Source organism: Muntiacus reevesi, chromosome X (genome assembly GCF_963930625.1).
Source record: "Muntiacus reevesi chromosome X, mMunRee1.1, whole genome shotgun sequence".
Lineage (NCBI taxonomy): Eukaryota > Metazoa > Chordata > Mammalia > Artiodactyla > Cervidae > Muntiacus > Muntiacus reevesi.
Genome location: NC_089271.1, coordinates 75,459,854 through 75,476,700, shown reverse-complemented (window position 1 = coordinate 75,476,700; position 16,847 = coordinate 75,459,854). Strand labels below are relative to the sequence as shown.

At 33.8% G+C, this 16,847-nt stretch overlaps 1 protein-coding gene across 2 annotated transcripts in view; it reads left to right on the top strand.

Moving 5' to 3' along the window:
- POF1B (POF1B actin binding protein) overlaps positions 1–16,847 on the top strand; it is an 85,503-nt gene that overhangs the window by 60,230 nt on the left and 8,426 nt on the right. For both annotated transcript variants that reach the window (XM_065915619.1, XM_065915620.1), the window contains 8 exons: positions 1,151–1,178; positions 2,374–2,448; positions 10,182–10,274; positions 11,110–11,223; positions 12,051–12,203; positions 12,755–12,874; positions 14,246–14,374; positions 15,181–15,263. In XM_065915619.1, coding sequence (XP_065771691.1) covers positions 1,151–1,178; positions 2,374–2,448; positions 10,182–10,274; positions 11,110–11,223; positions 12,051–12,203; positions 12,755–12,874; positions 14,246–14,374; positions 15,181–15,263 — 795 coding nt within the window. The remainder of the gene's footprint in view (positions 1–1,150; positions 1,179–2,373; positions 2,449–10,181; positions 10,275–11,109; positions 11,224–12,050; positions 12,204–12,754; positions 12,875–14,245; positions 14,375–15,180; positions 15,264–16,847) is intronic.

Genomic DNA, 16,847 nt, shown 5'->3' with positions numbered 1-16,847 from the left:
AGGCAGTCATGCCTTGGGAAATTAAATCTTCAGTTCTCATTCTCCACATTAGCTTATGTATTTTTATAAATGCATGCAAGAGGCTTTGCACAGTGAATGATCCACTTAGCTTTGTAAGGAATACTCATAAACACTTACATAGTAGGTAAAGGTAGGAGCTAACATACTAGCTTATATCTCTAAAATACTTTTCTATTGTACTTGACAATATGGCAGTTGTATAGCTATGATTTCCTAAGATTGCCTTATTTTAAAATGTTTTGTTTTGCTGTCAGAACGTGTATACTTGTCTATTTGTTTGTTTGAGATGTATGTTCACCAAATGTATTTTGGGTTCAACTTTTCCACTAAGTGGAGAAGGAACAAGTAGGCAAGAATAAGGTCTTGTCTGTTGCCACTGACAATGCTAGAACTATATCCTTCCCAGCTTTCACCATTTCCCCAAGAGGCCAGTGTTAGACTGCTATAACCACTAATAATCATCTTGCAGCATTTGTCTACCTCACATGGTTCCACAAAGGGCCTTCCAATACTCATGGACAAACCCTCATTCTATCTCACTAAAATTTTGGTCATGTTGCTTAAGGCTATGTCCCTAAATAAGCATTTGAATATCCTTTAAGCTTTGTCACTGATATATATATATATACACACACACTATAGTATAGATTGAATGAGTTAGTCTTGCAAGTTTTGGTTTTGCTTAAAATGGTATGAATAGCTTAAAGACACTGTAGGGAAAAGCTGAAATCAGCATTGAAAGGGAGAAATACAAGGAGAAAAAGAGTTAGAAATAGAGAATGACTATTATTGTTATTGTTCACTCAGATGTTACTTGTTGTCAAACACTGAAGACTTCTACATCTAGTCACAAACAGACTTGTTTAATGGATGGTACTAACTAATTCTGCATATTCTATTGGGTTGTTATTGTTTATATTTAACATATTAGCTAATTCCATGAAAGTTATCTTTATTTTTGTCAAGTACCATTTTAGTTAGTTTTAAATTTTTCATTTGGATTATAAATTTCATTTGGATATATTATGACATATCAAAAAGTAAGATAAAATATTTAGAACACTAACATTTATATATGATCAATGTATATATTTTCCTAAGATTGTCTGTTTTTTATTAATTCTTGCAGCAAACAGGACTTTGAGTCTATAGATGAGGTAAGTGCTAAAAGAGTTGAAGATCAAATACAGTTGATAACAAAGCAGATTCTGATATTTGCACTAAAAATATTGTTTTAATTTGGTATCTTTGTTAGACTGGACACACAGGTTAGTGAAAGATACAACGATCATTTTGCCTTTGAAATGATACAAATATTTATATCTTTGTAATGGCTGTAAAGATGATAATTGTTAAAAATAATAATCATTCACACACAAAAAATGTTTTATCAGCTGTCACCTTATGATTTAATTTGTCTTTCCTTATGAGAACATTTAAAAATTCATTGATTACATACTCCCTGTTTTAGAAAATTGAAACCTACATTAACTAAATTTTAATTTTAGTAAAAAACTAAACTTTTTTTAACGAAAAATTTGCTTCAAGTCACTGACTATTCTTGCCAAATAGCCAGCGACTTGAAGTAATTTTTTCAAGTATCAATTCTATTATATACGTACATCTAGTTAATAATTACTTTTAATGGAATAAGTCATCAAATAGAGAAATAACTGATTTCAATTTGATGAAAAGCACAATGGCTACTTTTGTGTTAATTTTCATCCTTATTTCCAGTGTATTGATAAACTGCATTCGTTTCAATAATTCAGTAGCCCTAAAATGCTCTTATGAAGTACTGACTTCAATTTAGCCTCTCACTTAAAATTTGTTGAAGCTTCTTAATGTTGTTATGTTGTTATCACAACTTTTCAAAAAATTATGCAAAATTCATATAATTTGCAAATTCTCAATAAACCTTTGGTTTCATTTCCCCAAATTTTTATTATTTAAAAAAATCCACCTCTAAAATGTTATACCACCCAACAAAACTTCTAGCTGTTGAAAGATACATTGGAATAAAGTGTTAATGGTATTTAAGTGACCACACTTTTGTTTTTAAGTTACTCTTTTAAAAAATAGAAATGGAACATCTGATTGATTGCCCCAAACTTTCCTCTAAAATCCCTGGAATGCAGAGTTCTTTCCATGGTGTATGTAGTACCATCAATTTTTTACAAGTAAGAACTGATAAGGCTACTAAAGTTTGTGGGAACTATTGCCTAAAAAGTGAAATAATCTTTTGATGTCTCTAAAAATAGGTCCCTCTCTATGAAAGTCTGTGGATTGCTGATCCTATAATTAAAACACTAATGTGTATCTGTTAAAGGATAAGCCTCTCTTTTCTTACAGTCAGAAGACATTGAATCATTGATTCCAAAAGGATTGTCAGAATTTACAAAACAGCAAATTCGCTATATTCTGCAGGTGAGATGGGATGAAGAGTGGCTGTGAATTTACAACTAAAACACTCCTAGCCTAGGATGTTTCCCTTAATTAATAACAGAAATATTTAAATAAAAATCCTGTTTCATAAGAGTTGATTACATTTTGATTAAACAAGGGCTGAATTATAGTTTGATTAGACTATCAAAGACTAGTATTGAGTGACTAACATTCAGGAAATTGTTATCGAAATATTATTCCTGTGAAATGCCCTTATTCTTTCCTCGCTGCTGTAGCACAACCTGAGTCTAATTTACGGACTTTGCCCTCCTCTTCTTCATTCTACTTTCTATACCTCCCTACCCTACCCCTGGCAGGTGGAAAGTTCATTGCATTGATTTTCCTGAATTGTGGAAAGTTAGAGACCACTGCAGCAATAAATTCCCCTACACTAAAAGGGAGAGACAGATCAAGATAAATCAAAATAGGTGCTAAAGAAATACAGCTAAAAAGAAGAGTGCATGTGTTTGCAAGAAAGGATTCTAAAGATAATTTAGTTTTGTCCAGTGACGCAAATTTCTAAGTTTGATATTTGATCTCAAGCCTTTATTGATCATTCAGATATTGGACCTGGCATCTTATCTGTGCAACTTAAGTGAAATACAAGTGTGTATTATAAACAGACAGTGGTATAGGGAATGCATATGCTAAGCAGAATCTGAATCTTAGCTATATCCTTGATATTATTTATGGTGGCACGAGGTCCATCCAATGTGTAATGAAGACCTGTTTCCTTGAAAAATTGAGAATGTTCGCATCTAAGTTCCTGAGAGATATTAGTCTGTAGTGTTTTTTTTTTTTTTCTTTTGTATTCTCTTTGATTTTGTTGTCAGGATAATCTAGCTTCATGAAATGAATTGGGAAATGTCTCTTCCTTTTCTATTTTCTGGAAGAAACTGTATAAGGAGTGGTTTTAATTATTCTTGAAGTATATGGCATAATCCTTCAGTGAAAATATCTGGGCATGGATGACATGGATGTATATTTTTTTACTTTAAAAAATTCTAAATTCAATTCCTTAGTAGTTATAGGTCTATTCAAATGATTTGTTTCATATTGGGTGAGTTGTGATAACCCGTGTATCTCAAGGAGGTAGTCCATTTCATTTAAATTGTCAAATTTTATGTGTATAATTATTCATAGTATTTCTTGACTATCCTTTTGACATCTGCAGGGTCTGTTTTACTCTCCCCTATTTAATTTCTGATACTAGTGACTTGTGTCTTCTGTTTTTGTTGTCAGTTTTGTTGGAGGTTTATCAATTTCATTGATTTTTTTCAAAGAACTATATTTTAGTTTTATTGATCTCTATTTTTTTCTGTTTACATTTCCATTGATTTTTTTTTCTCTTATCTATATTATTTCCTTCCTTTGCTTGCTTTTGTTTATTTTGCTTTTCTTTGTCTAATGTCCTGATATGGGAATTTAGATGATTGATTTCACACCTTTTCTATTTTCTAATGTAAGCATTTAGTGCTATAAATATCCTCTCAGTATGGCTTTAGTGTGTCTCACAAGTTATGATATGTATTTTCATTTTCATTCAATTGTATATACTTTTTATCTCCCTTTGACATCTGCGTTGAATGGTGGATTATTAATGTTTAGAAGCGTATTGTTTTAGTTTCCAAGTGTGTAGAGATTTTCTTATTGTCATTGTTATTCATTTCTAATTTGATTCCACAATGGACAGAAAATATACTTGATATGAGATCAATTTTCCTGAAATGGTTAAGTTTAGTTTTATAGTCAAGAATGCAGTCTATTTTGGTACATGTTCCATGAGAACATGAAAGGAACATGTATCTGTTGTTGGATAAAGTATTCTGTAAATGCTGATTACATCCTTTGGTTGATGATATTGTTGAATTATTATATACTCTTGCTCATTTTCTGCTAAGTAGTTCTATCAGACTGAGAAAGGAATGTAAAAGTGTTTAGCTATAGCTGTGGATTTGTCTGTTTCTCCTTTCTATCAGTTTTTCTTTGATACGTTTTGTAGCTCTGTTGTCTGGTGCATAGACATTTAGGATTGCTATGTCTTCTTGGTGGATTGACTCTTATTCTGTAATGTCCCTCTGTATACCTGGTGATTTTCTTTGCTCTAAAATCATTTTTATTTAATGTCAATATAGCCCTCCTGCTTTCTTTTAAGGCTTGCATGGTATATCTTTTACTTTCATTATATATATTTTAATTTTCATTATCTTTGAAATGAGTTTCTTGTAGAAAACACATAGTTAGGTTATGTTTTTTCTTATCACTCTGTCAAGTCAATTTTTTGGTACATTTACTGGTATATTTAACTGGTCTTTTAACTGGTATATTTAGATCAAGTTGTAATTATTGGCATGTTAGGGCTAGACCTGCCATTGTGTTTTTGCTTCATTCTGTCTTTTGTTTCTTTGTTTTCTTTGTCTTGCTTTCATGTGGATTACTTAAATGTATTTTAGAATTCCATTTTGATTGATCTCTAGTGCTTTTGAATGTGTCATTTTGTATAACTTTTTTAGTGGTCACTATAACAACACAAGAGGAGACTACACATGTACATCACCAGATGGTCAACACTGAAATCAGGTTGATTATATTCTTTGCAGTCAAAGATGGAGAAGCTCTATACAGTCAGCAAAAACAAGACTGGGAGCTGACTGTGGCTCAGACCATGAACTCCTTATTGGCAAATTCAGACTTAAATTGAAGAAAGTAGGGAAAACCACTAGACCATTCAGGTATGACCTAAATCAAATCCCTTATACCTATACAGTGGAAGTGAGAAATAGATTTAAGGGACTAGATCTGATAGACAGAGTGCCTGATGAACTATGGACGGAGGTTCGTGACATTGTACAGGAGACAGGGATCAAGATCATCGCCATGGAAAAGGAATGCAAAAAGGCAAAATGGTTGTCTGAGGAGGCCTTACAAATAGCTGTGAAAAGAAGAGAAGTGAAAAGCAAAGGAGAAAGGGAAAGATATTCCCATTTGAATGCAGAGTTCCAAAGAAGAGCAAGGAGAGATAAGAAAGCCTTCCTCAGTGATCAATGCAAAGAAATAGAGGAAAGTAACAGAGTGGGAAAGACAAGAGATCTCTTCAAGAAATTAGAGATACCAAGGGAATATTTCATGCAAAGATGAGTTCGATAAAGGATGGAAATGGTACAGATCTCACAGAAGCAGAAGATATTAAGACGAGGTGGCAAGAATACACAGAAGAACTGTACAAAAAAGATCTTCACAACCCAGATAATCATGACGGTGTGATCACTCACCTAGAGCCAGACATCTTGGAATATGACGTCAAGTGGACCTTAGAAAGCATCACTACGAACAAAGCTAGTAGAGGTGATGGAATTCCAGTTGAGCTATTTCAAATCCTGAAAGATGATGCTGTGAAAGTGCTGCACTCAATATGCCAACAAATTTGGAAAACTCAGCAGTGGCCACAGGACTGGAAAAGGTCAGTTTTCATTCTAATCCCTAAGAAAGGCAATGCCAAAGAATGCTCAAACTACTGCACAATTGCTCTCATGTCACACACTAGTAAAGTAATGCTCAAAATTCTCCAAGCCAGGTTTCAGCAATACGTGAACCGTGAAATTCCAGATGTTCAAGCTGGTTTTTAGAAAAGGCAGAGGAACTAGAGATCAAATTGCCAACATCCACTGGATAATCAAAAAAGCAAGAGAGCTCCAGAAAAACATCTATTTCTGCTTTACTGACTATGCCAAAGCCTTTGACTGTATGGATCACAAGAAACTGTGGAAAACTCTGAAAGAGATGGGAATACCAGACCACCTGACCTGCCTCTTGAGAAACCTGTATGCAGATAAGGAAGCAACAGTTAGAACTGGACATGGATCAACAGACTGGTTCCAAAAAGGAAAAGCAGTACATCAAGGCTGTACATTGTCACTCTGCTTATTCAACTTAAGTGCAGAGTAGATCATGAGAAACGCTGGGCTGGAAGAAGCACAAGCTGGAATCAAGATTGCTGGGAGAATTATCAATAACCTCAGATATGCAGATGACACCACCCTTATGGCAGAAAGTGAAGAGGAACTAAAAAGCCTCTTGATGAAAGTGAAAGAGGAGAGTGAAAAAGTTGGCTTAAAGCTCAACATTCATCATGGCATCTGGTCCCATCACTTCATGGGAAATAGATGGGGAAACAGTGGGAACAGTGGCTGACTTTATTTTTGGGGGCTCCAAAATCACTGCAGATGGTGATTGCAGCCATGAAATTAAAAGACGCTTACTCCTTGGAAGAAAAGTTATGACCAACCTAGACAGAATATTAAAAAGCAGAGACATTACTTTGCCAACAAAGGTCCATCTAGTCAAGGCTATGGTTTTTCCAGAGGTCATGTATGGATGTGAGAGTTGGACTATAAAGAAAGCTGAGCACCGAAGAATTGATGCTTTTGAACTGTGGTGTTGGAGAAGACTCTTGAGAGTCCCTTGGACTGCAAGGAGATCCAACCAGTCCATCCTAAAGGTGATCAATCCTGAGTGTTCATTGGAAGGACTGATGCTGAAACTGAAACTCCAAGTTTGGTCACCTGACACGAAGAGTTGACTCATTGGAAAAGACCCTGACGGTGTGATGGATTGGGGGCAGGAGGAGAAGGGGACGACAGAGGATGAGATGGCTGGATGGCTTCACTGACTCGATGGACATGAGTTTGAGTAGACTCGGGAGTTGGTGATGGACAGGGAGGCCTGGCGTGCTGCAATTCATGGGGTCGCAAATAGTCGGACACGACTGAGCGACTGAACTGAACTGATACTATATATCCATAACTTATCCCCATGTATTATTGTCAACATTTTATTGATATCAGTTAACTACAGAAAATTTTTCTTCTTTCATCCCTCTTTTAGCCTCCATATTTATGACCTTTAAAATATTTCCTCTAAGTACATTGAAATGGTGTACTTAGAAATGTCTGACGTCAGACAGCATTATAATTTTTATGGCTTGAATCATCAAATTTAATTTAGAAAATGCAAAATGAGAAGGAAAACCTACTGTATTTATCTATATTTTTGCTTACTGTGTTACTTCTTCCTTCTTGATAGTCCAAGTGAATGAAAGTTACTCAGTCGTGTCTGACTCTTTGCAACCTCATGGACTGTAGCCTGCCAGCTTCCTCATTCCATGGAATTCTCCAGGCCAGAATACTGGAGTGCGTAGCTGTTCCCTTCTCCAGGGGATCTTTCCAACCCAAGGATCGAACCCAGGTCTCCTGCATTGCAGGTGGATTCTTTGCCTTCTGAACCACCAGGTTTCAAATTCCTTCTATCTTTTCCTTTCTCTTCAGAAAACTTCCTTCAGTCATTCTTTTAGTGTAAGTCTGCTAGTGGAAACTTCTTTTTCTTTTCATCTAAAACTGTGATTTCTCCCTCATTCCTAAAGTTTTTTTTTTTTTTTTTTTTTTCAATTGGATACAGAATTTGTAGTTGACAATTCTCTTGTTTCATCACTTAAAATATATTCTGGCTTCTATGGTTTCTCTTGAGAAATCGACTATCATTGGAATTGCTGTTCCCAATAGTTAAGGTTTCTTTTGCTGCTTTTAAGATTTTAAATTTATCTTCAGTTTTAAAAAGTTTGACTGATATGTCCAGGCATGGATTTCTTTGTATTTATCCTGCTTGAGGTTTTCTCAACTTCTTGAATGTGTATGTTTGTTTTTTTGCTAATTTGGAGGCGTTTTCAGCCATTACTTTTTCATATACTTTTTCAGCTCCACCTTCTTTCTTTTACAATTCTGATGACATGAATGTCAGATATATGTTACATTCCCAATGGACACTGAGGCTCTGCCAATCTTCTTCTAATCTATTCTCTCTCTGATGTTCAGAATTATGTATCTTTTTGTTGTTCTATCTTCAAGTTCACTTATTCTTTGCTCTATCCTTTCCATTCTGCTTTTTAGCCCATCCATTGAGCTTTCTTTCTTTTTTTAAAGTTATTGCCCTTTTAGGTTCTAAAATTTCCATTTAGTTACTTTTGGTTTTCTCAGATTTTTATTTGTGTTGCTGAGAATTTCTATTTTTTGCTATAAATATTTGCAGTTTCTTATTGAAACATTTTTAAGATAGCTATTTTAAAATCCTTGTCAGATAATTCAAACATTTTTGGTATCTTGATGTTGGCATGTATTAACTCTTTTTTTTATCAAGTTGAGATTTTCCTGTTCTAAGAATAAGTGGTTTTTTTATTGAAACCTGGACATTTTGAGTATTATATTATGACTTTTTATTTTGCTCAAATCTTCTTTTGTAGCAGGCCTCCTCTGATACTGAGCAACAGAGGAAGTGGGGCGACTGCTTATTACTGCCAGGTGGGGATGAAAGTCCAGGTTCCCTACTCTGCTTTTGTTGACAGTGCTTGGGGGAGTATCTCATTGTTCTTCCTGGGCGGGGGTAAGAAATTGTAGATCCCTACTGATAACATCCTGGTTTGGATGGGAAAGAGTTTTGTGGTAATGTTCCCCTCTTGGCTTCTACAGACAGTGTAAGGTGAGTAGCTTCACTTTTTTTTTTTTTTTTAATATATAACATAACCACATTTATTTTAGAGTGTATTCCAGTATCAAATGGCAAATTTCAACAATGCAAAAATCGCAATTATGTTTGCACCAACCTATATATATAAGGATCACTAATTATCTGTTGGACAATGATGAAAGTCTTAACTCTTCACTAAGAATTCACTAATTCCAATTAGGTGACTAAGCAAAGAGACTGAAGGAGAGATAGTCTAATTTCCCTTCTTGGCTTTTGATGGTTTGGGTAGAGTAGAATATAGCTGCATTTTTTTCTATGATGTTTGGCTGGAGTAGAGTGGTTATTATATAAATGCTATCTGCCTTGCTAGGCTGCCCTTTTTATGGCCCTTTGGCTAGAGAGAGCAGGCTTTCTTAGGGACTTTTGTTGTCCATATCTTTGGTGTTTCTGGGTTACTGATTTCCCCAACATCACTCTGATAAGCAAAAAAAAAGTCTAGGAAATCACTTCTGTATTTTTCCTTAGCTCCCAATGTTCTAAACCAGACTTCATTATTTTTTTCACCTTTCAGAGTCTTTTTATGTATGTTTTATACATAAATTCCAGGGCTTTCAATTATACTTAGCAAGAAGAATAGAAAAGTATTTCTGCTCCATCTATTCAGAAACAGAAGTTGCCTGTTTTAAAACCATTTTTTTCTTTGAAGAAATGAGTTTAACCTAGTGAAAGGATTTTTCTCCCTCTTTAAAATTTGAGATATTTTTATACTTCAAGCTTAAACTTAATTTGTATTATATTGTTCTCAACTCAGCCAAAACCCATACATTTGGCAGCACACTTAGGGAGATGCAATTGATTATTGGAAGACTGATTGTCTCATCTTTTCTAATCTTTAGAAAAAAAAAAGTAAATTTGAGAATTTGCTGATATATTTCTATCATGAAAAAGGTGATATTTTATCATGGGAAAAAAGAGGCCATTTTTCAAATAACATAGCTATGATCTCTTCAGGAATATTCCTTGGATTATTTATGCATGTTATTGACCAAATGCCCTGCATCGATATTCTAATATTGCCATATTAAAAAGGAAGTTGTGAATAAGTTTGATTGTAGAGCAGAAAAATTAGATCACTATTACTTACATTGCCTGTTTTAAATGCTAGTAAAAATAAACCATCAATCGTTTTCTTCCCCCAGATGAGGAATATGTCTGATAAATCTCTCCGACTAGTGCTCTCCACATTCAGCAACATACGGGAAGAGCTTGGACATCTTCAGAATGACTTAACAGTAACATTTATTTTGATTTTTCTTTCCAAAGATTTTCTAGTTCTTAGCTTCCTAACATACAAATCAAAGCATTCAGTCTGCCTTTTAAAAATTTAATACAATAATATTGTACTCACCCAGATATAGTTATTTTCTTGCAGCAGTTAATTGGGGTTGGAGGAGAGAAGTAAAGAGCTGTCCAGTGTGAAAGTGAAAGAAACTTGGGTGCACACTAATTATTTAGTTTACCACTAAGGTAATTTAATGCTTAAAGCCAGGGAGTAGTTTGTAAAATTAGAATAATCTGACTCATTGTTTAGGAACTTCCTCTTTTCTGTAATAATAAAGCATACTTTGAATTTTTTTGAATGCTTGAAAACTTCTATCTCTAAGAACTAACATTTTCTGATTTATATTTTAATTGGTGTTCTTCATGACATTAGCCAGATACATTCAGAAGACTTTCCATACAGTGAATTACTCCTTGAGAACTTTGGAGTGGGTTTTTTATTTCTGGGTTCTGATGAATTCATTCAGACTCTTAATTTGAAAATTCACATCCTGCTGGGATTAACAAGGAGTCTTTGTGGATGTAAGAAAAAATGTTAAATAATTCAGAAGGTTCTGCTTTATTGCACTTAGGCTTCATCAATTCATCAAAATGTCTATCATGCAGGTTTTTAAAGTTTCATTTTGTAATCCATATTTTGATCAACTTTTAGAATTCTGCTTTATTAAACAATTGCAAATGAAATAAGTGCTTATTTAAACATTTCAATATAAATAGACCTTTGTATTATGTAACTGTTGACAAGTTTCTATAATTCTGAGTCATAACAAATAATTTTGGTTCTAGTCACTGGAAAATGATAAGATAAGACTTGAGAAAGACTTGGCATTCAAAGAAACTCAAATTAAAGAGTATGAAGAACTCTTGGCATCAGTGAGAGCTGATAATCGCCAACAGCAGGTAAGTTGATATTTTCATTGATAATAAATTAAATTGATAGTTTTTCATATGCACAGTTAGCACATTGGAGTTATGAGATACAATCCAGACAATTAAAATATGATGGACTAATTTGTTCATATGGGAATTGAGAGACCTTGGGTATCTCCAGTTACTGAAGCCCTCTCAAAAAAATATATGGATTTATATATATTTATATATATACATATATCTCTTAAGTATTTTAGATATGAAGTATAAACAATTCATAATTTTCTATTTTGTTGGGTGACAAAAATTATATAAATATTGAATATTTAAGTTCACTCATTCATTTGGTCTACTAGTGTGCTGCTAAAAAGGTTTTTGTAGATCTTAACACATGTTTGTGCAATGAGTAGTTGAATGAATGAACTCTAAAAGTTTTCTACAGACATCTGAGCAGAGATGATTCTTAGGAAATCATAATAAATCTCTGAGGTTGATCCATTCCTAAAATTTGCTCCTGTGACAATCCCAAATTTTGGTTGAGTTTCCAGTTGTTACATAATCAGGCATAGGGTTATTTTGGTGTCTACCAGAAGGTAGGTTATCATATTGCCAAGGAGTAGCAAGAGTTTGCTAAATTGGTACGCTGAAAATTCATTTAGTCTTGATTCCTTCTCACTCAAGAAGGTAAGTGAGAGTACTATCTTTCATAGCTGACTTAATTTACCATTTAAGAATAAATATATAAGCAAACTGGGCATGGAAAAGTATTTCTTTTGTTTCATTGAATTAATCAACTAAAAGTACTGTCTCCTAAAAAGTAGAATCCATTTGTCTTATTTACTATGCATTCTTTACAGCAAGGACGTCAAGATTCAACCTCAAAATGCCAAGCATTGGAAGAAGACAATCTCTCTCTTCGGCATACGCTATCAGACATAGAATATAGACTAAAAGAATTGGAATACTGTAAGCGTAATTTAGAGCAAGAGAATAAAAATCTTAGAATGCAGGTATTCAAATTTTGTTTTAAGCATGTGCTATTGCCTTAATTATATCTTTGGTTATATATACATCTATGTGCTCTGTTAAGTTGCTACAGTCGTGTCTGACTCTTTGCGACTCTATAGACCATAGCCCCCCAGGCTCCTCTGTCCATGGGATTCTCCAGGCAAGAATACTGGAATGGATTGCCATGCCCTCCTCCAGGGGATCCTCCTGACCCAGGGATCGAAACTGTGTCTTTTAGTCTGCACTGGCAGGCAGGTTCTTTACTACTAGTGCCACCTGGGAAGCCCATATGTGTATGTGTGTGTGTGTATGTGTGTCTGTGTGTGTATCCAATTCAATGCAAGAAAATACATAGACTGCTTTCCCATGATTTTACATGAAGTTAAGTCTTAACTTACTGCCATTTCAGTTGTATAATGAACTTCCAAAAAATTCCTCTGATTATTTCAGTGTTTTGTTTAATTATGTGTTTTTCATCTATTAATGTTTTGTAATATAATATGTATTTCCTTCATAACAGTCTAACTACAGAAAATGATTTTGCCTTGTGTAGGTTTCTGAGACTTGCACAGGCCCAATCCTGCAGGCTAAAATGGATGAGATTGGCAACCATTACATGGAGATGGTAAAAAACTTAAGAATGGAGAAAGACAGAGAGATCTGCAAACTAAGGGTATGTAGATCCTACACTGCATAAATATACAGGTCTGCAAACTAAATTAAGGGAATGTAGATCCTACACTGCATAAATGTACAGGTCAGCACAGACTTTCTAATAAGATAATGCTATTTTCAAGTTTAAAGCTAAAGAAAAATCAACTGAAGGTAGAGTAATAGGAGTCTGTTGTAGAACTTTTTGTTAAATACATATCATTGTGTAAAGAATATTGTTAAATTGTTTTGTAACAATCTTTTCTAGGAAAGAAGAAAAAAGAAATTAAGTTGGGGTTGTTGTTTTTTTAATTTTTATTTATTTATTTGGTGATGGGGGAGGGGGAACACTTTATGATCCTACCTGAAGCTTGCTCTATGCAGGCAAGAATAACTTTCAAGATTGTCCAGTGAAGCCACATTTGAATTCACAAAAATCTTTCTTTGACTTTGAGGGGTGATACATAGCAAGAGCTTTGTCAAGTGCAAGGATAAAACTGTTGAATTATGTACCTGTAATTGGCCTCAAAATCAAGGTGATATTTGTGAGAATAATTGTACATTGCCATATTTTGTCATTCTAGGTCAAATTGACTAACCTTTAAATTACTGATACTTAATTGTAGTTATATAACTCAAATATTTTAATATAAAAACTGACAACAGAGTTTTTTTTTTCCAAATATAATGTACAGTCTTTACCAAAAATCAAAATGAAACAAAATAGAATTTGTTCAAAGGGAAATCAACTTGCAGATTTCCTCCACTGGTTTCTTTTTCCATCAGAATGTTACTAATAACACTTTAACCTAACAGTCATCTGTGCATACATAATGCAGTAAAGAAGGAAATGAACAGGATTTGGAGTCAGAAGACCTGTCATGGAGTTGCAGCTGTGTTGCTTATTAGTGGTTGTTCCTTTGTATCATTTAACATCTCTGGATCTCATTTACCTGTTTTGTAAATAAGGTTTATAATAACACTTATCTCAGAGGGTTGCTGTGAGGATTGAGAGAAGTTATGCAGGAGGAATATGTTGTTAAGTGCAAATCATGATATAATATTAGTTACTGAGTTTTCCTTAATTAGTATTTGAAAGAATATAAACTGCCTGTTTTCTTAGCTTTATTTTAATTCTGTTGCCTAGGATTTTTACTTACATAATGCTTAAGCCTAAATTCTAAAGTCACCTTTAAAAAGTGAGAAATTCTTAATTGGTATTTCAATTCACATTCAACATTCATAAAACTCCAAATGTTTATAACTATTGGTATTTTATTCTTCATTTCATAGCAAGCTGTATAACTTTATGTCACTTAACCTCTTTGGAACTCAGTTATCCATTTTGCTAAATGAGAATTATAATAGTTCTAACTTCTTTTTAAATCCTTAGACTCAATTAAATCAGTACCAAAAAGATGTTTCAAGAAGAGAAGGAAGCTGCAGTGACTTCCAATTCAAGATTCATGAACTGACAAGTTTGCTGGAAGAGAAGGATTCCCTTATAAAGCGTCAGTCAGAGGTAACAGAGAAGGGGTCAAGGTGGAGAGGAACCATACAACTCAGCCATGTGGGACAAACACTTCCCACAAACTGAGAAAAGACATATTTCCAAGACTTAACTTTATTTATAAAGAAGAATGTGAATGACTATGAAGAAGTAGAAGGCTCCATTTCAGGAGAAATAATTCAAAGGATAGACAGAATTGAAGCAAAAAAGTTATGCCTTTAATATTTTTAAAATGTTGATTTTCTACCTCATTAGCAATGAAACTTCCAATAAGCCTGAGTTGCTTCAGTAAGGGACTGTGTTATATTCCTTTCTATGACTATAGCGTATGGCCCAAGATCTGTTATAAAATAGGTACTGAAGGAAGAAAGTATGCAAAATGGTGGTTAATATCGTATTGCTGTTATTGAACAAATGGAACTTGTAGTAATGTTCAGTAATAGATTATCTTTTAGGAAACAATATCTGTTTCCATTTTGCAGTTCCAATACTTCTCTGCTATAGTTATACTTTTTAATCTTTTTCAACAGAAATTTTCACATATTCACCTTGAGAATCATGCCCATTCTATCTCATGTTTTCCCTTTAGTATAGAAATCCTACACCAGTTAGTGGATTCTTGCAGAGACTTATAATGTAACTTATTAGGTATCATGAAGCAAGACTATATGGAATTCAACAAATAGCATTGGAATATTCTTACCTCAAGGCTTAAAAGGAAGGGAAAAATTATTCTTAGAACCTTGTAAAATGATCAGAAATACCTCTTACCTCATGTTTGTACTGTTTTCAAACTTATATTGTCTTTTATTTGTAAGGAACTCTCGAAGTTGAGACAAGAAATATATTCATCTCATAACCAACCCTCCAGCGGTGGAAGGACAACTATTACAACTAGAAAGTAATGTATTTTTAATGAAATTTGGATATAATTTTGGTTATGATATAATCCAAGTTATAGCATGTTTACTTGATATATACACCCCTAGACAGAGTTTGGTGTTTTCTGCTGGCCAGTAATTCTACTGAGGAATGAATGTTCACAAAAAAGACGATAAAATTCAACAGCACACTTTCACTGTATTTATAATACATTAAATACAATGAAAGTAAAAAGCAAATAATTCGTTGTTTAACCAACCATATTAGTCAGGACTCTTTCAGTTGCACATGCCAGAAACTCAGCTTAAACTTGGAATCAGTTAATCCACTTAACTGGGATTGCTTGTTGTCCAAATGAATTTGTGTGATCAAAATATGTCTACAGAAATCTGTCTTTATCTTTTGGCTCTGTTCTTTCCTGCATAGACATCATTCTTAGGCAGCATCTCTTCTTATGTAATCAATATAACCATAACTTACATCACAGCAATTTAGCAAAATCAAATAGAAAGTGACTCTTTATGAATACATTCAGCAAAAATCAAGTTTGGCTATTTCATATAAATGAAATAATGCAAAATGTAATCTTTGGAAACCAAAATCTTTCACTTCACATGTTTTCAAGATTCATCTGTGGTTTAGCATATGTCAGTACTTCATTGATTTTTGTTACTAAATCGTATTCCATTTTATGGATGTATATAACATTTTATTTATACATTCATCAATTGATGGAAATTTGGGCTGTTTTCAGTTTTGAACAATGCTATTGTAAATAGCTGTGTACAAATTTGTGTATAAATATGTTCATTTCTTTTAAGTATATACCAAGGAGTAGAGTTGCTGAGCACATAGTAACTCTGTTTAACTTTTTGGATAACTCCTAAACTTTTCCAAAGCAGCTGCACCATTTTATAGCTGTTAGCATTTGCCTTATATATTGTATTGCTTCTACATTGCATGCATAAATATATACAATTGTTATGTCTTCTTGGATTGATCCCTTGATTACTTTGTAGTGTCCTTCCTTTGTAGTGTCCTTCCTTGTCTCTTGAAACAGTCTTTATTTTAAAGTCTATTGTCTGATATGACTGTTGCTACTCCAGCTTTCTTTTGATTTCCATTTACATGGACCATCTTTTTCTACTCCTTCACTTTTAGTCTGTATGTGTCCCTAGGTATGAGGTGAGTCTCTTATAGACCGTATATAAATGGGTCTTGTTTTTGTATCCATTCAGTCAGTCTATGTCTTTTGGTTGGAGCATTTAATCCATTTACATCTAAGGTAATTATCAACTTTTATGTTCCTATTGACATTTTATAAATCATTTTGGGTTTGTTTTGTAGGTATTTCCCCCCTTCCTTTCTTCTTTTGTTCTCTTCTCTTGTGTTTCTTGCCTAGAAAGTTTCCTTTAGCATTTATTGCAAAGTTGGTTTGGTGGTGCTGAATTCTTTTAGCTTTTGTTTGTCTGTGAAGCTTTTGATTTCTCTGTTGAGTCTGAATCAGAGCCTTTCTGGGTAGAGTATTCTTGGTTGTAGGTTTTTTTCCCCCTTTCATTATTTTAAATATATCCTGCCACTCCCTTCTGGCCTGCAGAGTTTC